Below are 22949 nucleotides of genomic sequence, written 5' to 3' on the forward strand. Positions count from 1 at the left end.
AAGCAATATGCTATATTTGAGAAGAAATTTCTTAAACACTGGTATACACTGAATATTTAATTAAATCCAAACCCTGCCTCCTGCTTATTGATCCCCTCCCCCTTGTCAGCTTGTGGGAATATTTGTCAGAAACCTATGCATGTGTCTCAGCATTAGGTAACAGCATTTGTTATTCTGAAACCAATGCCAAACTGTGGAAAGTCAAACTAGACTCAGACTGCAAAATGTTGCTGAATAGAACTCCTCAGTCTTACTTTAATTACTCAAATCTGAATTACTTTGTATTACTTGTAGCAACCAAGTTCTTCAGATTTCAAACAAGCTCCCTGAAGTACAGTTAGCACAATCAAAGTTACTCATTAGCAATACGTTTCCTTTGGGGGGGGGGGGGGGGGGAAGAGTCCTTTCACTAGCTTTTCTATAGCTAGTTAACAAGCTCTGCTATTCCAGGCTTTTTACAAATGAATGGATGCCATCCAAACTAAACAGAGCACATCCTTTTTCCCACTCATTCAGCATTTTGAAAATCTTCCAGTTTGTGTTTACGCAGCTTACAAACAAATACTGATCACTGCAAATGAGCCATTCAGGGCAATTACTAACTAAAAGAGGCAGTTTGTCTTGGGTGGCAAAAAAAAAAAAAGGGGGGGGGGGGGGGGGGGCATCACTACCTCAGACTTTACCTTACCTTTGTCATAGTTGTGTCATCCTTCCTGGGAGTGAAATTTCCAAAAAAGCGAAGACTATAGAAGCCGACGACAGAGGATACCATAAGATAGCTGTGAGAATCAAGGAAAAAAGAACCTCCAAGGAATGCAAATTTCACTCAAGTTCTCAGCAGTCTCCTAAAAGTCTTAAGAACCAAAGAAAAAACAAAAACACTTCGAGTGCTTGAGAAGGACTGACCTGTCTCTTTCTTCTTTCTAGGCAAATGTCTTAGTAAACTACCAATGTCCCAGAAAACTAGACAGAATACTTGTTAACAGACAGAATTCTTACTTAAAGAAAGGATACAAAATCAAAATGATTTCAAGTGCTGCTCCCACAAAACCAAAAGTGGATAGGGAGGCACTTCCTATTCCAGGCCCCTACAAGGAGAAAAATACTTTGCATATTTTAATGAGATACAAATATTAAGTGTTCAAAAAGTTAACTTTTGTCCCTAGCAAAACCCTAAAATCCTTGGATGAAAGGTGCTATTATAGATGAAAAGTACCACTGTAAAATAAAATATTTTCCTGATACAACTCTATAAATTCAGGGTGATCTCAATTTATTTAGGCTCACATGCTTTGTGATTACATTAGCTAGAATTCAAATTTAAGTAAGCCGTTTTAATAAGATGGGAAAACAATTAGGTTTTCAGCATTATGATTTACATATGTAACACATCTATACCCCATATTATATTTTATACACATTCCCACTCCCTAAAGCCAGACTCTTTTTACTGTATGTAATGTTAACAACAGAACAGCAGCTTCTACTAAATGCCTTTATACAGCTGTGCAACTACAAGATCTGACCGTATGCATGCAGGAAAAAAAGCATTAACCACCAGCAAAAAAAAACAAAAAAAACCAATGTCACAATTAAAGAATCATAGAATACCAGGATTGGAAGGGACCTCAGGAGGTCATCTAGTCCAACCCCCTGCTCAAAGCAGGACCAACCCCCAGAAAGATTTTTACCCCAGATCCCTAAATGGCCCCCTCAAGGATTGAACTCACAACCCTGGGTTTAGCAGGCCAATGCTCAAACCAATGAGCTCTCCACTATTGTCTTGAGATAAAGTATTTTTAAAAGTGTAAAATCTGTGTTTCATGTGTAAAAAAGATATGAAAACACAAAAGGAAAATGGGCAGGGTTGTTGTACAGGTTTTTAATAGATTATTTTCCTATTAAAATCTATTACTATTGTACCATTTAAAAATTCAAAACACCAAAAAAAAAGATACCAGCCTCAGGTTCCTGATGGCACTCCATTTACCCGTGTTTTTCATCCCTATTAGTGGGCTTGATTCCACTGAGAGGTCAATGAGATTACTCATCTGAATAAAGTTATGCATGTGTTTAAGTGTTTGGAGGACTGAACCCAGAGTATTAATCTCAGGTGTAAAATACAGTGTTTTTAAAGCCATCAACGTCCAGTCTCTCACTAGAATTTTTACAAGAAAGTCTTCTGAACACATCCCTGAAGTTTTCAAAATAATAAAGGAAAGGAAGTTTACTTTACCCCTGATCCTTTTGGCATTGCAGTCTCATCAATCAACAGGCAAAGAATGTTGCAGGCAACTAAGAGGACTGAGATGGACTATAAAGAAGTAGAGACATTCTGTCAATTCTGAAGGTTAACATTTAAACGTTTAATGTTATGTAATTTGGTGAAGATAAAACATCAATATATTTGTGAAGAAAATTTGAGGAGGGAAACAAACAGATTTCATATGGTTTAACATACACGTTACTAAAAACTATTAAAATTATCCGCCAAGTAACTGAGAAGCCTCTACATACCGGAAAAAAGATAGTGAAATTCTTACCGTCTCAATGAGCAGCAGTATCATAACAGCTGGATACACTAAATTCCTCTCCCAGGCAGAAGCTTTTTTCCGCCGCTCTTTTCACAGGGGGAAAAAAGGAAACTTAGTACCACAATTTGCGTAGTCTTATGATGGTCATTTTTACAGATTCATGTTCTAATTGTACGTAACCTTCTAAAACAACTGCAGCCAAAAGGGCTGGGTACCAGTCAGTTGACAGAACATTTATATTAGAGCATAGCACAGAGCAGTACAAAACCAGGATGTCAAAACCATCATGAAGCCCCATTAAAGGAAGCCAATGGAGCTCCCGTAAGTCGGGTTTTATTTTTATCCATGTCTAATACTCACCGTTACCACATCAATGTAAGCTGTCAAATTGTACGGGTGTTTCTCTAGCATGGTGCAGTTTTGCAAATTTTTATTTTGTACGGCACACCCCGTTACATACTTGAAACTTACATTATTCCCTCACGCCCTTTTGGATAGCTCTATGCTCCAACAGGGTTCTGTAAGGGTGGTGTTACAGTAAATGCTGGGATATTACAAGGAGCATAAGCTGTGTATGTAGATTTTCATAGGATCCGAAAAGAAAAAGGTATAACAGTAAGGCCCTACTTGAATCGTGGGATGATCATCAAATAATTGCAGCTGAATTGTGGACAAAACATGGAAAAATCGCAGAAAAGTAATAATGGACCTTTATTAATAACGGTATTTTGGAAAAAACAGAGTAGACCTATTTGTTTAAGAAAATTTGCTGGAATGATATAAATATTCAAATATTATGTTATGCCTGCTAATTTTTTTGATAAACAGACATTTTCTGTAACGTTATTACATTCATTTTTAAAAAAAACGTGGCCAGTACAATATAAAATTTAGAAGACTTAAAGTCTTAACAAATTGCTGTAGAAATCAAGTCCAGTCACTTAGCCTTTTACATGGATTGATTGTTAGTGCAGCACTAATCGCATACTCAAAATGTATGCAAAATTGTGGACTGTGCAAATCAGCTAATTAAAATCAAAGCTGCAGCGGAAGCCTAATATTGCGGGATCAGCAATTTCCGCAATATAGCGAATGAAGTAGGGCCTTATATTACAGTCATTTATACTGAATAGTCCTCCTACTCTTGCCATTTTAGGTTAGTCAACATATATACCTATGATTAATTTAAAAATTAGATAATGGACATCACCATTTAGGCTAAAAATTTACATTTACTTACCACTCAGGTATCTAGGATACTGCAGTATTTCCCTACACTTAAAATAGTAATAACTGCAGTCTTGGATGCTATGCGGTAACTTGGAAAATGTCAATTTTAAGTAGCAAACATTGCATATAAAAGGGTGACACCCCTGACAAGTAAAGAAATGAAACAGCAGCAGAATGTTTTAAAAATGAAGAGTTTTATTATTTTTGTTAACGTCTCACTTAAATCACTCATTTTAAAAAAAATCTAGGGGAAAGTAGTGTCTCACTCATCCCAAATGATCAAAAGCATGCAAATGATGTATTAGATGCTATGGTGTTTGAACTGTATCTCTGTTTTAGGAGTGATATTTTAATACATCTTTCTACAGAAATATAAAAAGCAAAAGCAAAAATTCCCATTGCACATTTTCCAATTTATTTTGTTAAACATCTTTGCTGATGAAGTGCCATGATGATATGTTGTCTTATCTATCTGTAGAAACTCAAATGAGTATACTTACAAACATAGGCTTAGGATCACAACTGATTTCAGGCAACTGCAAATAATTTTGGTATGCATACATTAACAAATTTCATCTGATACCCTAAAGAAGGCTTCTTATTAAACTGCCAACTACAGGAAGCTATACAAAATAAATGCTATATTACCTAATTTTGTTTTCATGCTCTTCACATTTTCAAGTTCCTGTCTCAGCTCCACTGTATTGTACTCCATAGTAGAAGACACACCTGTTCGAAGGCAAAGACATGGGGATTTTATTTTTTCAGACTACTAATATTCCCACAAGAGAAACTATTAAAACACTGTTTATATTTCATTTACAAGTAGTCCTCTTACAATAGCAATACTCATCCTTTAGTTCTAGAATTGCAAGTGGCTCTTTGGGAGATCGAAAATAGCTTCCATAAAACATAGGTTTGATTGGAAGTTCTCTTGTTTTGTTGAGCAAGAGGTGTCTTTCACACCAGAGGCACCACAGAGCAATCTGATGGGAACCCTTCCTATATCCCTAAGCAGCCATAGAGGGAATGAGAGAGAAAAGTAGATGGTGTTGAATGGTGTTGCAGAGAGTCAAAAATTATGGTACATGGCTGACGGACGGCAAGACTACATTGTGCTGTTGTCTCAATACATGGTGACATACCATTATTCAAACACTGCAATACAATCTCTGGTGGCCCTTCAATATATTCAGGGACTTTCTACAAAGTGGAAGATGAAGTGGATCTCTGCCTGTAAGACTGACCATAGTTATTTTAAAGAATAACAATTTCAAAAGAATAGAATGGTTTCCTTGCCTTTGTGTTCAAGGAATACTGGCAACAGAGAACAACAACAATGATTTTATGAACCATCAACAAACTGCAGCTTCACATACAGCCTCTTACAAAACTGAACTGTGCCTTCAGTGGAGTTCCTTATATTTGCATAAGGAAGACATTTAAGTATCATGCTAGTCTTCCCTTTGCAATGCCTTTTTAGCCTCACAATATTTTTAACCAAATAGGTCAAAAGTTTAAAAAAACAACAACAACAATAAAAACAACAAGAAGGTACTAGCAGGTCCTGTTGTGACCATCCATAGTTGATTCCCTTCAAAAGTATTTTGTATAAAACAACAGTTTATATAATTTTAGCAATCTGCCTTCCTTTGCTCAAGTTCATGCCCACTTGTTGGCTCTACGGGTTTGACAGCATAACTGGGGCCTTACATTAGAGCTATTTATGCAGTATATCATGACTTGTCTATGGATTGTTTCTTGTATTTGTATTCCTTGATCCATGTTTTATGAAAAGTAGCCCTTCAAAAAAAAAAAAAAAAAAGTAGTAGTTTTGTCATTCATCTCTCTCTCTCTCGGTTTTAATACCATACTTGTCACCACAGTATTTCAATCTTTATACCTTGAACATTAAATTAGCAATTAGAGCAAAAGTTTGGATATTTCAATTCCCGTAAGTCAAAAACAAAATGAAGCCATCCTTGATAGCAAACTGAAACAAGGACAGTTTGCAGAAATCAGGAAATATGGTTCCTAGTGTGTCTAAGGGCTGGGGGGGAAGGCGGGGGGGAAGCTACCACTAGACTCATTCCCCCCATCCACTACCTGGCTCATCCCATGATCCTGTCTCCTCCGGAAGGTGGAGTAGGAAGCAAACCATTATACTCCCAAAGACCTCTATGCACAAAACCTGGTCACACATGCCACACCATATATATGGCTCTTGCTATAGTAAGTATCTTGTCTACTCCATTGACCCACTCCTCATTCCTTCTGAAAAGGAGAACATTTCCTAACCTAACACTAATAAAAAGAGTCCCAATAGAAATCATGATTCTCTGTGTGGTATTGTTTGTTTCTTATAGAAACAAAGGTGTAACTCAAGTTGCTTAAAGTGATGCTGGACTGTAGTTGTGGTGGCACGGGTGGTCTGCATTGAGTACTTTGCTGAAGCACCCCCTTAGCACCAATCAGAACTATACACAACATTCCAAATGCAACCTCACTAGTTGTATACATACTATTCAGGTTCTTATATAATGCCCATCACTGTGGTATTTCATGCCTTGTGAGGACACAATTTCAAAACACACTGGCATTTTTTATTACAGAATATTAATATTGTTTAATTTCAATATGGTTAAACATTTATCCAAATATGTATTTCAATCAGTAATTTTCTTCTGGAAAAAGTTTAACTTCTGCTTTAAATTAACATGCTTAAGTTTTGTATCTACTGCTATATAAAGAAATTTGAATTTAAAAACATTTTCTTCCTTAGCAAGAAGCCCAATTCTATCCTTGCGTACGCATAAACCCGCACTGACATCACTGAAAGTTATCTGGAAGTCACACTGACCCCATAAAAAGCCTAGTAATAGGGGCTGAACAATAAATAAGTCCTGTAAAAGGTATTTAGTACAAAACTGTCTTCTCTTTATTCTAGATTTCCTGAATTATGTGAATCATAAGAATCTAATTACTCAGGTTTCCAATCCGCTTTCTTAAAATAAATCTAAGTTTTTTAATTTATAATGGCCTTTAGTTTTGTAAGCTTTTATTTTGCTGTATGCTCGTTAAGTGTTGGTTTGAGAGGTCTAAAACTTTGCCTTATTTTCTTGTAAGGTACCAGACTTACGGAATGACTTCTATTCAGTTAACAAGTACTTTTAGTGTGAAATCCTGGCTCCAATGAAGTCAACAGCAAAATTCTGACTTTAGGGCTGAAATCTAGGCCCCATTAATTTTTTGTACACAAGTTAAAATTAGCAGTTGATACTTATCTTTCTTTGCAATGTACTTGGAGATCATTGGAAAAAACCTCTATTCAAAAGCTATGTATTTTAATTTTTTTAATACCGAATTTTAAGGCTCAAACACAACTTCCAGTGACATCAATGGGAGTCTTTCCAACAATGTCCATGCTAGCTGCATTAGGCCCTTAATATCTACCGTGATAGAGAATAGGAGTCATTCATGTGACACAGCTCTTGTAATTTTTCCTTAAAAGTGATGGCAAGTGGTTATTCTACAAAAGAATCATATTTTACAAAGGAGACAGTAAGGCAAAGTTTTAGATCAGTCAAAATACTATTTGATGAGGATGCAGCTAAATACTTAAAGGTCTACAACATATTAATTTATTTCAAACATGCACAAAGTTCAATGTCAGCATTGTCTAGCCAATAAATCAAATTGGTAGACAAAACTTGTTTGGACTAGTTATGAAAAATTAGAAGGGATTCTCCAAGAAAACCACAAAGCAGCTCATTTAAGGTCAATTTAACAGTATTATTCTGTTTTTCTTCCAGCCCCGACATAAGATTTCAGTACCTCAAAGGAAACTGTAAGAGTATCTATTTGCATTCCCCCTAGGTGATTGGCAGTTCAACACCAATTAGTTCAAAATTACACTGTTACTAGCGTGCAATAAAAACACCACCTTTCATCTTTCTTACATAGGTAAGGATACCTTCAGAGCCAATAACTTTGATCATGTAAGTATTTTTGATCCTGCTCCACCCGTCTCTTTGGATTCAGGAAAACTAATAGCTAAAGGCAACTTTTTTTTCTCTTTTAATATAAAAAAAAGTCCCAGCTTTATTCTTCTTCTGTAGAAGTGATGTGGGTATTGAAACATTATATGCTGGAAACAGAAACACTTTCCCAGTATCTCTTCAATAACTAAAAATGTTAGGGTAGATATCAGAATTGTCAAACTTTTTTTTTTTTCTTATAACCTCTGGCTGTTCATTAATGAGATATACAAATTTACTTGTAAGAAGGTATAAAGGAATTAATATTTATAATTAAAATTGTGTAATGCTATAATTAGATATTTTAAAAAATATGAAAGGATTTATGAAAAATTCAGTCTATTGAAACTCAGTCCCAAACACTTCAATTTGTAGCACTTATGGAGTATATATTTCAGAACACTTTTTATTACTTTACTGATTAACTAACTAGGATGTTTACTTAAATTAAATCCATTAATTGGGAAAGTAGGCTTAATATTACCACTAGTAAGGCTGCTGAAGAGCTGCTGCGTCATAGTTATTGCAAGTCTCCATTATAATGCATTATCTCAGGTATTTGTTATTGCAACAAAAGCAAATTCACTTAGGCAGTCTCAGTGGTATACCTGCTAATCACAAATGTTGATCTCCAATGTCCAAGAGTCAAATTTTACAATGCTACAATTAGCATAGCAGCTTACCATATACACCACTTTTATAAAAGAAAAATCATGTGGTAAAGGTGAGTTGCTAAACAAAACACATGTTTTGAAACAGACCTAGAAGAATTTCCCTGCAATCTCGTCTTGGAACCAAACGTACAGATGCTTTAAGGGATTATAATTAGTATAGCTGAAGTTGTTTAAAATGAAAATAATTCTAACTTTTTGTTCAAAAACTAAAAAGATAGTTTGTTTAATTCATTGCTGTGATTTTTAAGATCCAATTCCCCAACACTAAAAACCTTGTAAAAAAAAACCTTTTAAAAATAGACTGTTTTCTACTATTTGTATGTATTAAGAGACCTTTGTAGGGCAAAAACAAAGCTTCCACAATCTCTAGCTCTTGCCACACAAATGAGGTTTCTATTTAAATTGTACTTTAATAATTACTGGCAACAAAATTAAGAATAAAAAATTGCTTGTTTTATACAAAAATCTCTCTACCTAAACCCTATTTCCATACTCTCACTTGAGCTATTGCTCAGCAAAATTCATCAACTTTCATTGGTACTTCCATCATCGTATTCTTTCTACTATATTAATTTAATATTTCATAAGTATATTTAGTGCAATTAGTTCCCCCACAATCTGAAAGATAATTGGTGTCCAATATGTCACTTGATCCTACTTATACACAGTAAAAACTCAGTGTCACTGGCTTATAATATTATCACTTGTACAGTGGTGGAAAATATTCATTCCATTCAATTAATGAACTTTTTGCTCACTGATCACTTCACTTGTGGCTATAAGGTGTTTTTTCTTATCTCTACTGAAAGGGCATTACTACTTCTTGACTTTTCCCCAAAATATCAATACAAGCTCCTATAAATATAATTTTCCTTACAACCCTTCATCAGTTACAATGCAGTTTTTATTGTGAATTTTTATTACATCACTGAGCTGTCTTTTTTGAAGCCTCTGTACGTGTTATCTGATCGGCACCAAAAATATGCTTGGCACTGGACACTATGCAAAATAAAGACAGTACCTACTCTAAAAAGCTTACAGTCCAAAACACACAAAAGATGGGAATGATTTAGAGGTGGTTTGTTTTTAAATTATAAACTTCTTCTGGGCCTCACAAATAACCTCTAATCGACACCTGAATTAAGTTGTATTAATTTTCTCTTACTTTTTATTGTAAATGTTTCTGTAATATTTAGATTATACTTGAAGAGAGTAAGCAACTACGAACAGGGACTAGACCTGCTTCTGTACCTGTATAACATCTACCATGTATTGGACACTGTTGAGAACTGATAATACTAACAAGTAATCATTTATAATATAGTTGCACAGCCTTGTGAGCAGGAGAAAACCAGCATCCAAAATATCATTTTTAGCCTTCCTATTATATTCTCTTGGTGAATGGTTGATGTTATGCTAAGCAAACTGTAATGAATACTTGAAGAACTAAAAGGCCATTTCTCCATAAAGTTTCTGTATACACCATAAACGTTGTCATGACAACATGAAATATTCAGCAACAAATATTTTACAGTTACTAGAGAACATCAAACACCAAGAACAATTATAATTACCCCATCATAGCTTCAAAGAGATTCACTGAACACACCTTTGTGTGTTATGGGTCTAAAAAGCTCATCTATGCAGCAGCTGCTGTAAACACTATATGCAGTATACTCTCAACCTGCCTCAAATGCCTATGCAGGCATATGGGTGTTGCAATGTGATCAGAAGGCCAGTAATCTCAGCTATTTTGGACCAGGATGGGGAGTGAATTCCAAAATTCCATAAAAGGAGAAGAGTTCAGAAACAGAGTATCCCCATAATTCAATCTATGAATTGCCCTTCGGAACTGAGGGCATGTCCACACTACCCTCCTTCTCTCGGTGGTGCGCTTCCTGATCAACAGTGCTTCCGGGGCAGTGGGGGCGGGGGGTAAGAGACTGGGCTCTTGGCTCCCTACTGGAGCCTGGCTGTCCCCAGGATTTTGGCTCCTGCTCCCTGCTGGGAGCCCAGCAGCCTGCCCCCCCCCCCCCCCCCCCCCGCCCGGAAGCCAGACCGTCCGGGCAGTCTCCCAGGCTCTTGACTCTCCACTGGGAGCCCAGCTGCACCCAGCGGTGAACTCCATGCCTGGAAACCGGGAAGCTTCCAGGCTCCCAATGCGGAGTGGAGAGCCAGAAGCCCAGGGAGGGGGAGCAGTCCTGCCCCTGGCGGGGAGATCCTGCGGGGCGTCGGTAGTTGGGAGTCTCAGTGCAACCAGGCTCCCAGTGGGGAACAGGGAGCCCTGAGTCTGGACAGCACCCAGGCTCCCCGCAGAGAGCAGGGAGCCAGGACCCCGAGGGGCAGCAGGACTCCCCCTGGGGAGCAGGGAGCCCAGGTGGCCTGAGCAGCAGCCTGACTCAGAGCATGGAGCCCGGGCAGCAAGCTGGGAGCTGGCGCCAGGCTTTCTTGTCAATTTCACTTGACAAGAACGGCAGCCAATATAAGAAACCCGCAGTGTCTACATGGACACTACATCACCCTAACTACACCGACATAAGCCTCTCGTGGAGGTAGAGTTATTATGTCGGTATAGTAGGGCACTTACATCGATGGGGGCAAGGTCGTACTGTCTATTTTGTGTCGACCTAACTCTGTAGCATAGACCAGGCCTGAGTGAGCAAAGATTAGGAGAAATTGGCCCTAACAATAACCATCACTGGTTTGATGTAACCGGAGCTTTGACGTCCCTTTCTCAAGTTCATAGACTCATAGACTTTAAGGTCAGAAGGGACCATTATGATCATCTAGTCTGACCTCCTGCACAATGCAGGCCACAGAATCTCACCCACCCACTCCTGTAACAAACCCCTAACCTATGTCTGAGTTACTGAAGTCCTCAAATTGTGGTTTAAAGACCTCAAGGTGCAGAGAATCCTCCAGCAAGTGACCCGTGCCAAAATTAGGCTATGCCATCATACCATCCCCTCCATAAACTTATCAAGCTTAGTCTTGAAGCCAGATATGTCTTTTGCCCCCACTACTCCCCTTGGAAGGCTATTCCAGAACTTCACTCCTCTAATGGTTAGAAACCTTTGTCTAATTTCAAGTCTAAACTTCCTAATGTCCAGTTTATATCCATTTGTTCTTGTGTCCACATTGGTACTAAAACTTAAATAATTCCTCTCCCTCCCTGATATTTATCCCTCTGATATATTTATAAAGAGCAATCATATCTCCCCTCAGCCTTCTTTTGGTTAGGCTAAACAAGCCAAGCTCTTTGAGTCTCCTTTCATAAGACAGGATTTCCATTCCTTGAATCATCCTAGTAGCCCTTCTCTGAATTTGTTCCAGTTTGAATTCATCCTTGTTAAACATGGGAGAACAGAACTGCACACAATATTCCAGATGAGGTCTCACCAGTGCCTTGTATAATGGTACTAACACCTCCTTATCTCTACTGGAAATACCTCGCCTGATGCATCCCAAGACCGAATTAGTTTTTTTCATGGCCACATCACATTGGCAGCTCATAGTCATCCTGTGATCAACCAACACCCCGAGGTCCTTCTCCTCCTCTGTTACTTCCAACTGATGCGTTCCCAGCTCATAACAAAAATTCTTGTTATTAATCCCTAAATGCATGACCTTGCACTTTTCACTATTAAATTTCATCCTATTACTATTACTCCAGTTTACAAGGTCATCCAGATCTTCCTGTATGATATCCCAGTCCTTCTCTGTATTAGCAATACCTCCCAGCTTTGTGTCATCCGCAAACTTTATTAGCACATTCCCGCTTTTTGTGCCAAGGTCAGTAATAAAAAGATTAAATAAGATTGGTCCCAAAACCGATCCCTGAGGAACTCCACTAGTAACCTCCTTCCAGCCTGACAGTTCACCTTTCAGTACAACCCGTTGTAGTCTCCCCTTTAACCAGATCCTTATCCACCTTTCAATTTTCATATTGATCCCCATCTTTTCCAATTTAGCTAATAATTCCCCATGTGGAACCGTAACAAATGCCTTACTGAAACTGAGGTAAATTAGATCCACTGTGTTTTCTTTGTCTAAAAAATCTGTTACCTTCTCAAAGAAGGAGATTAGGTTGGTTTGGCACGATCTACCTTTTGTAAAACTATGTTGTATTTTGTCCCAATTACCATTGACCTCAATGTCCTTAACTACTTTCTCCTTCAAAAATTTTTCCAAGACCTTGCATACTACAGATGTCAAACTAACAGGCCTATAGTTACTCAGATCACTTTTTTTCCTTTCTTAAAAATAGGAACTATGTTAGCAATTCTCCAGTCGTATGGTACAATCCCTGAGTTTACTGATTCATTAAAAAATCTTGCTAATGGGCTTGCAATTTCATGTGCCAGTTCCTTTAATATTCTTGGATGAAGATTATCTGGGCCCCCCCGATTTAGTCCCATTAAGCTGTTCGAGTTTGGCTTCTACCTCGGATGTGGTAATATCTACCTCCATATCCTCATTCCCATTTGTCATCCTACATCTGTAAGCTCCTCATTAGCCTCATTAAAGACTGAGGCAAAGTATTTGTTTAGATATTGGGCCATGCCTAGATTATCCTTAACCTCCACTCCATCCTCAGTGTTTAGCGGTCCCACTTTTTCTTTCTTTGTTTTCTTCTTATTTATATGGCTATAGAATCTTTTACTATTGGTTTTAATTCCCTTTGCAAGGTCCAACTCTACATGGCTTTTGGCCTTTCTCACTTTATCCCTACATGTTCTGACCTCAAAAAGGTAGCTTTCCTAGCTAATCCCTCCCTTCTTCCACTCCTTGTAGGCTTTCTGCTTTTTCTTAATCACCTCTCTGAGATGCTTGCTCATCCAGCTTGGTCTGCAACTCCTGCCTATGAATTTTTTCCCCTTTCTTGGGATGCAGACTTCTGATAGTTTCTGCAACTTCGACTTGAAGTAATTCCAGGCCTCCTCTGCCTTTAGATCCACAAATTCTTCAGTCCAATCCACTTCCCTAACTAATTTCCTTAATTATTTAAAGTTAGCCCTTTTAAAATCAAAAACCCTAGTCCCAGATCTATTTTTGTTTATCCTTCCATCTAGTTTGAACTGAATTAGCTCATGATCACTCGAACCAAGGTTGTCCCCTACAATCATTTCTTCTTTGAGGTCCTCACTACTCACCAAAACCAAATCTAAAATGGCACGCCTCTTGTTGGTTCTTCAACTACTTGGTGAAGGAATCCATCAGCTATCGCATCCAGGAAAATCTGAGCCCTATTATTATTACTAGCACTTGTCCTCCAGTCTATATCTGGGAAGTTAAAGTCTCCCATGATCACACAATTCCCATTAGTGTTTACTTCATTAAAAAGATTAAAGAGGTCTCCATCCATATCTAAATCAGATCCCGGCGGTCTGTAGCTCACCGCAAGCACTATCTCAGGGGAGGCTCTAGTAACTTTCTTTCTCAATGTGATTTTTGCCCAGACAGAGACTGTCTTATCCATTCCATCACTTCTTATTTCTTTACAGTCTACCTCATCATTGATATACAATGCTACTCCACCACCTTTGCCTTTATTTCTGTCTTTCTTAAAAAGCACATAGCCTTCAATACCTGTACTCCAGTCATGACTACTATTCCACCATGTTTCTGTTATCCCTATAATACCTGGTTTCATTTCCTGCACCAGTAGCTCTAGTTCCTCCATTTTGTTACCTAGGCTCCTCGCATTAGTGTACAAACATCTTAATTTTTGCCGTTTGGCTTCACTGACATTCTTTATCCGATTAGGCACAGACATTCTACCGCCAGTATCACCTATTAGACTGGTATCTACACTACCCTTCCTACTTACGTCCATTCTCATACCCACGGCTGTATCCTTTCTTACTTTGTTTTCTTCCTTCTCAATGTTAAATTCTAGCGTGGAAATTACCTGGACATCTCCCAACCATCTCCCCCAAATTCCTAGTTTAAAGCTCTCTTAATCAGTTGTGCCAGCCTCCATTCTAGAAGTCTATTTCCCTCCTTACTCAGGTGAAGTCCATCCCGAGAGAACAGTCCTCTGTCCATGAATGCTTCCCAGTGGCCATACATCCCAAAGTTCTTCATCCATAAAAAATGGCAAAATTGTTAAGTCATGATATATCACAAATCTTGTAATTTTAGGGGGAGGAGCTGGGGGAGAGGTTAAGTTTCTCATGCCAGAAGTAGTTCAGGAATTTTATGATGTTTGACTTCACTAAAAATGATTTCCCACTATTCTTAAGACTGAAGCTACAGGTCGCAGGTAGTAATGAAGGTCACTATTTCCCTACAATCTTTGCAGGTGGAAGTGAGGCTGCCTCTAGTAAAGATGGGTACCAACCCCCATAGTTCCTGAAGGATCTGAATCCAAGCTATCCTCTGTTGACTAATACACGCTGGCTAGCATACATATATATTATGCTGACAACACTACCCACAATATTTATTCCAAGCAGTTAAATATGCATATTATTAAACATTAATATAGCAGTTATCTAGTCCAAATTGGCTTGTATCTTTATTATAGTCCTGTTCACTTACGCTAAGTATTCCATATCACCTTGCATTAGCTGAAGTAAACTTTGGTTTAAGTAGATAGGAAAACTGTCAACATAATGATATATAATTGTTTCCTCATAGCAAGAGAAAAGCATTACCCTCACAAATCTATCCATCCTGGCACAGGCCTAGAAGGTGTCTTCATGCCTCTTAGTATGTGGAATGCATGGGTTTTCGAACAAAAGATAAAGCGAACACCATGGTACCAGAAACAAACAAGGTAAAAAGTTGATTAATTGAATCCAGTTTCAGGTGAGGTATATAGTACCTTATACTGGTAAACATGCGTAAGCAGGGTCTGAATGAGCTCTCCCCGACATCTAGTGATGAGCTGAGGAAGGGGACTTCAGGACTCGACCTTGTTTGCATGGGCACACCCATCCTGGTGTTTGGCTGGTGTTGGATCAAAAGTCACTTTGCTGTTGGGGCAGAAGTACTAAAGGGTTGTTATTCTTGTTGTGTGAATCAAGGGCAGCTGAAATGTGCTTGGCATACCCTGATTGAGGGACTAACCCTCAACTAAACTGCAGGTGGTAGGCAGGGGACATGGGTGCCAAAGCCCAGGGGAGTGGACAGAGGGTGGGGACAGGTACTTGTACCTGGTGATGTGGGCCCTACCTAAGAGTCCTAGACACCATTTGACCATTTCTCTCTCCACTGTGTAATAACAGAGAAGATTAAGACTCAATTGAGAGTCTTGTTGCACACCAATAGAACTGAAATCATGGATAACCCGGCCTAAGCATTAGGCCTGCTTTGGGACAGTGTCTCTGATGCAAGAAACTGCCCAGTGTGCACTAGCAATGAGGCTTCCCCATTAACAGCTGAAATCACAGAGTTGAAATCACAAATCTGAAATCACTGAAAGCTGTGTTAAGTGTCAAGACGTTCCAGAACGGCAGAGAGGTTGGACAGCAAACATCTGGCAGAGAGTGGGAGATGAGCTCACACAGATGCACCTCTGACCTCTGGGTCATCCCTGACCAAGGACAACAACTGTGAGTGCAGTGTGGTGCAGGGAGAAAGAAGGGGCATGTTAAAAGAACTTTTAGTTGCTGGCCTTAATAACCTGAGGCAAAAGGACACTGCTCAACCTACTCTGGGGTGGGTCTTTTGCTTATGGCTTTAGGTTTATGAATCCTGCTTGTTGCGTTTTCCCAAATTAATGCCGGGTTACTTCCCTCTTTTTATTAAAAGTTTCTTTTCTACACTCGGACTCAGTGCTTGAAAAAGGGGAAGTGTTGCCTCAGAGGCGCAGAGAGGGTGGTGTGTAATTGTCCCAGGTTAATGAGTGGGGGCTCGAGCCAGTTTTGTTTTGTATCGTTGAAAAGGAACCCCTAGATATTGAACCTGGCCCTTGTTGCTGCTGACTACAACTGGCAGAAGGGTTGCACAAGTAAGGTATAAAAAGATGGCTTTAAGAACATAACTTTGGGGAGCGTATCTTCTGTGAAAAGTGAATGCAATATCGCCACACAGGACTGCTCTTTGGAGACTGGTATCGCATAGAACCTTTTTCCTGTACCATATTAATAAACCAGATAGACATTGATTATTTGGTCTCGAGCATATTGTATAACAAACCAAAGTGTGGTCAAGCAATTCATTATACAATTTATCAACACCTTGGTGAAGATGGCAGCACTGCATGTCCCAAACAGAAAACAACAAGGGGACAAGGGAATATAGAGTGAAGACTGAAGGTAAGAATGCAGGGAAATAGGGCAAGAGAATGTCAGTGAGGGCAGAAGACTGAAGGGAAAGGGAGGAAAAATCCAGTAGAGTAGAGTTTGCAGGAAGGGGTTGACAAGAGGTTGGCATGAGAGTAAGATAATAAAGCCTCCCCTGAGTGATTAGAGTGAGACACCACCAGGCTGAGTGCAGGACCTATGTATAAGGGCTTTTTTCCACTCTGAAAATGGTCAGACAAATTGGGGATGTATGGCTTCTTCACTGGGTTAAAAACAGAACAATTAAAAAGGTAAACCAAAACACAACTTTTTTAAAAAATCATGATTTTTAATAGACTCAATTTTTTTTGAAATCTTAGTTTTTGCAACATCATTATACACATGTACTTCACCAATAACTGTTTATGAAGTGCTTTGAGATCACATGGAAGACATAGCAGAAGAGCAAAGTTACACTAAAACACAGGAATTACTTAAAAATTTCTGAACCTACTGTAATGGATTACTTTAAAATTCTCTGTTGGGAGCCTCTGGATTGTGGAAAGCTGCTCTGACATGTAAAATTTAAGTTAATAATTAATTAAAAAATAAATCAAGGATCACCAAGTGATCACTCATCTCCTAAGCTTACAAAATGCAAAAATCCTTCCTCTTTACAGTACCCGGTGTCTTATTAGTAACTGGATTCCTCGCCAAATTAGACTAAGAATTTACTTATAGCAATTTAGAAATATGTTTGATTGTAGTGGCAAAACAACTGACTTGTTGCCAATTAGTCTGAGCCTTCACATCACAGACAGACTTCCTGAACATGATCAGAAAACCACCAATAACAGATATTATCAAATAAAACCGGGGGATCCTCATGGTCCTGTGCAAGTAGGGGCATGGAATAGTTGAAACGAGTGAAAGCCTACAGCTTCTAGGACAAGGTAAGAGAACCAACTTATTTTATGGTGAAATGAACACTCAAGACCAGGAAGTGCTGTTTTTCTCTGGTTTAAATATTATATTATTATACAACACACGTACCATTTAGTCTCCTCTGGATTGCTTCTTCCTCTAAGGTGATGATGTACATCTGTTCATCCAAGTCTTCAAGGATCTGAAATTAGAAATGCAAATGCTAATTGATATACACATTCATTTACATGTGATATCTTGCTTGCCTGAATTTATTAATCTACTTTTTGAATTAAAACCTACTTTTTAAGAAAATATAAACATTACTGGTACAAGAAGGCTGCATAAAATATTATCACATTGTCTACCATTAAAGATACTCAGAACTCCAATTATAATCACATGGTTAACTTTCCCATAAGCTTTCCTTTTGGTCTGAAACTTTGTTTAGTCTCAGTCCAAGGGAATTTGGGAGGAAGGGAGGCTAGGAGGAGTTTAAGCTAAATTCAATCATTTCAATTACACCAAAAAAAAATTTTTTTTTAATCTTGTGCACAAAAAATCAAAAATGGCCAACAACTTATCAAACTTCACATTTGACTAGACTACAATAAGGAAGAATTGCAGAGTTTGTAAAAACAATTACTGTAAAGTTTACATGACAAAACAGTTTTCACAGAGTCTGACATTTCAAGTGGCAAAATTGCCAGCGAAGTTGTGAAAAAACATGCAATTTTAGTCACGTTGTTAGGTTTTGTGTATCTACAGAGCACTTGAGCTTAAAAAACTTAATAGGTGTGAAAATGCTTAATGCTCTCCAGTGTCACAGGTAGGGTTTTACCAGTCATTTTATTCCCAAAAATACCAGGCAATGAAATTGAAAAAAATTAATGCTCTCACACTGTCATCTCCATGCCTTCTTTCATGCAGCACTCATGTATAGTATAAGCTTCCCTGAATTCACACATAAGGCCACTACCACATCCACACATAAGTCCCTCTTACAGACTCATTTCTGCCATGCTGCCTATAGTGAACCAAGTTCCCTAGTACCATAGGCGCAGACTTCTGCTCCGCACTGGTGGGTGCTCGACCCACCTCTGCCCCCAGCCCCGCCCCCTCCCGCCCCTGCCCCGCCCCCATTCCAACCCCTTCCCCAAAGTCCCTGCCCCAACTCCGCCCCCTCCCTGCCCCTATTCTGACTCCTTCCCCAAATCCCCGCCCCTGCCCCGCCTCCTCCCCTGAGCGTGCCACGTTCCTGCTCCTCCCCTTCTCTCCCAGAGCTTGCTATGCCGCCAAACAGCTGTTTGGCAGCAGCAAGCGCTGGGAGGTAGGTGGAGAAGCGGGGACGCGGCGCGCTCAGGGGAGGAGGCGAGCGGAAGTGAGGTGGGTGGGGTGGGGAGCTTGGCTGCCGGTGGGTGCAGAGCACCCACTAATTTTTCCCTGTGGGTGCTCCAGCCCCGGAGCACCCACGGAGTCGGCGCCTATGCCTAATACATAAGTTCCCTATTGCTTTTCTCCCTCCCAAACTCTCTCATTTGTTCTTCGACTGTGAGTACTTCACAGCAGGGACCAGCCTTTTTAAGTGTTTGGAAAGTATCTAACACATAGTGAGCATTACCACAAATAAAAAATATCAATACTAGTAGTGTTTAATTCAACCCTAGTGCATACAATATATTAAAGCTGGTCAGTTAAGTTGGAAAAAACAAATACCACCATAGAAAAGTTTTATGAAGAGCACAGATAACATGCTATGAAATCAAGACGTTCTATTTCTTACCTATTCAATATTTCTATACTAATTACGAAAACTTGGCGGAATTAGACATTAAAGTTACTATCCATGTTATATGATTGCATAAATTCAGTGATTCTAGAATAAGTAAATACATATGGTTTACAGGATCAGGCATTATAAATTAAAATAGTCATTTAAAAACAAAAACATGCAAAATATTCTATAATCAATCCCAATAGGAGCAACTCAGGCCCTGATTCTAAGAAGATTTATGTAAATGCTTAAATTTTAAGCATGTTAGTAGTCGCCTGATTACTAAAGTTAGCACATGTATAAATCTTTGCTAAACGGGGGCCACATTATGTAAAACATGGGGCATTGGTTTTAAAGTGCAGATACCAGAAAGTTTTGCAATCCAGTAGCACAATCAATTATCATTGTTTAATATATGCAAAAAATTATTTTGCAAAAAGAAATTTGTCTGAATATGGCTATGTTACTGTACCTTCTATTTTAAAATATTATCAAAAGTGTAGAAATATATTGTACTTACTGTTGGCTTCACCAGTAACTGACCCATCACTGTAAACATTCGTGAAAGCCCCACTGGCGTGCATACTGCAGAGGAAAAGACATAAATAACCTTGATTAGAAAATGTACAGTAATTATATCGATATTATGAACATACCCTTCCATATAATTGAATACTGTGCTTTTTCTGCTACATTTTGATCAGACCTCTGTAATCCACCATCACACAAGAAATATCACAGATATTACAGAATATTGAACAATCCCCTGGGCCTGGTTCTGAGATTACAAACTGGTGATCCAAAACTTTTTACCAGCATGGAGTAGAATGTCATCAAAGATCCCTTCATTTGTTTAAGCTGGCTACTCTTTACATATCTGCTGCCGTATACTTTGAATAAATGGTTAACTGCGGCTTTACACAAATACATGAATGTAGATTTGCTTCCTATCTTATTAAACTGATAATAGCTTCAGTAAATTTCTCACAAATTTTTAAAGCCGCCTCTCATTTCATACACTACTAATGAAGACATTACCACCAAAAAGCCTTTTAAACTAACAAGTTAGGTGGTTCTCAGGAATGGTGTTTGCACACATTTTGGTAAGTATGACCATTAGCTGCCAGTTGTAACAGATCTCCAGTGTTGAAAGGTCATGAAGAACACCTTTGCCTTCAAACAGTGTATAACACGTGAGTATGTGGGAGATGGTGGAGGTGATGATTTGGAAAGAAGGAGAGGCGAAGACCTAAATTTATGACGTTCATTATTAGAAAAGGCATTCTTGTTTAACAAGAAGGTACAGAAGAATGAAATGGATTGTTCCTTTCCTTTTACTCTATTTTTATTAAACAGTATTTCAGTACGAACATTAAGAGTTATGTAAAAAATTTCAGACTTAGTGCCTAAAATCAGACAGCTAAATCCAAAGTTCTTCAGGTCTGATGAAGTGACAATTGCTGGCCCTGTCCTTTGTAGTGAGCCAATTAAAGAATTCGCACAATGGCTGTACACTTTTCATCTAAAATTCAGACAAAACTCATGACAGTCAAAGGGAGAAGGCCACTCTCCCTTTCTTAGTAACTGCAGGGAAACATGGTTCAAATGATAAGGGAACTGTGGGCTCTCACTGGAATCTGTAGCTTTACATCATCATTCCCCTCCAATGGGGGAGAGAGTCAGACTTTAAGTGGCCCTGGCTGATCAGAGGTAGTGACTGGATGTACGATAGTCAAATGATCCACCAGTAAGACTGGCCAGGACCCAGGTCCAGGTCACCATGGCCAGTGGGTCAGGGATTTTCCTTTCTGGGTACATAAGGAGACATTTCAGGTGCAACAGGAGGGAGAATTGTCTAATGACTGTAGCATGAGACTGAGTTCTGGATCAATTCCTGTCCCTGACTTGTGCAATGTCGGGTTTTTCCCCCCCACTTTGTAAAAATGTGGATACCTTGTAAGAAGCATGAGGATTAATTCATTTCATTTGAAAACTGCTTGGAGGTCCTGAGGTCCTAAGATGAAAGGTACTAATTCTATTGGTTTACATATTTCAGGAACCAAAAGTTTGAGGTATAAGTTTTTAAAGAGAAAAACCTCCATGGGAACACAAATCTACCACTAGCAAAATAATTTAGAAAAAATCTAAGTGAAAAAAGCACTTGGGAAAGTGTCATAATACCTCTAATTCATTCTTTTTTCATCCTCAAGTTATATGCAGTAAATTCACCTGAACCTCCTATGAACTAAAAATATACTTTTCTTCTACAATAGTCAGGAAAATACTTACAGAGAAGTAATAAACATCCCATCAGTGATATACAGGAATATAAATAAGGGAGGTAGAATTCCCAAAGATCTGTAAAGAAAATTTTCAACACAGTGATAGCCTATTAAATATATGCTGTTTATGCTCTATTTGAATCTATTTACTAGTAGTTAGCAAATACTAAGAAAATTTAGTTTTGAGTCTGACTGGCTTAAACTTAGATCTTTCCTTAAGTTAGAACAATTTAAGGAAATGACTTTTTCAGGATCGCACAATACAATTTAAAAAAGTAAATAAAAAATTAAGCAGTTTATAAAATTGTGAACAACAATCTCCTTGACACTTTGGGAAGAAAAAACAAATATCTTAAAAGCTACTTGAAGAACGTACTTCTAACATTAGGTATGTAGACACTGTGAGCAAGAAAGCTGAATTTCTTCAGTATACCATAAGAATCGTGTAAAAACACTAGCTGAATCCAAAAATCAGGTACTGATTGGGAATGGGTTACATTTGTTCAAAGTAAAAAAAAATAGTGCAGTATGGGGATTTACTATAAATGAATTTTAATTGAAAACATCAACTTCTATGCTGTACACAGCTAAACTTATTTTTAAAAATATTCCATACCATATAAAGACTCCATACTGGTAGCATCATTGTCAATGAGAGCTGAAGCCACCCACACTATTCCAAGGATAAGCAGCCCAAGAAGAATAAGCATAACAAGTGTTTCCAAAATACGTGCTCTGATCCCCTGGGAAAAATAAAACATTTTCAATATATTCAAATATTCTGAACATAAGGAAAATTAAATAAGAATTATTATACAATTTCACACACACACACACACACACACACACACATATATATATATATACACACACACACACACACACATTTTAAGAGCACATGCAAGGTATTTTTACACACAAGGGAAAAAGCATCTAAGGGCTTATAACTTCATACTGCCTAGACTAGCTTTTTCCCTTAAAACCATAGAAAATTGTTTAAAATTACTTAAACTTTACAGTTCTCATTAATCTCATTATTCTATAAAAAATTCTTTATACCTTATGATTTTGCTAGGACAGTTTTAAAAGATGGATTACTTTTCTAATACTTTCAGCCAACAAAGTGGATTAGCAAATTTTTATCTATGATTCCAATCAAAGGAATGGAAAGCCAATTATGGCAAATAGCCAAATAGTCCAGCCAACATTAAGCCCTGCATAGGTACAATGCACCAATCTACTTAAAATAGTCTTCCACTGTAA

General features: G+C 38.3%; 1 protein-coding gene across 2 annotated transcripts in view; it reads right to left on the minus strand.

The window, feature by feature from the left end:
* The window catches only part of LMBR1 (limb development membrane protein 1), a 137400-nt gene that overhangs the window by 13633 nt on the left and 100818 nt on the right, over positions 1-22949 (minus strand). For both annotated transcript variants that reach the window (XM_026652156.2, XM_024209769.3), the window contains 9 exons: positions 22303-22429; positions 21694-21762; positions 19925-19989; positions 17760-17832; positions 4413-4493; positions 2544-2620; positions 2237-2314; positions 1015-1088; positions 689-779 (listed from right to left, as the gene is read on the minus strand). In XM_026652156.2, the coding sequence (XP_026507941.1) occupies positions 689-779; positions 1015-1088; positions 2237-2314; positions 2544-2620; positions 4413-4493; positions 17760-17832; positions 19925-19989; positions 21694-21762; positions 22303-22429 (735 nt within the window). The remainder of the gene's footprint in view (positions 1-688; positions 780-1014; positions 1089-2236; positions 2315-2543; positions 2621-4412; positions 4494-17759; positions 17833-19924; positions 19990-21693; positions 21763-22302; positions 22430-22949) is intronic.

The sequence above is a fragment of the Terrapene carolina genome, unplaced genomic scaffold, assembly GCF_002925995.2.
Source record: "Terrapene carolina triunguis isolate 2854851 unplaced genomic scaffold, T_m_triunguis-2.0 Scaffold111, whole genome shotgun sequence".
In the NCBI taxonomy this organism is placed as follows: Eukaryota; Metazoa; Chordata; order Testudines; family Emydidae; genus Terrapene; species Terrapene triunguis.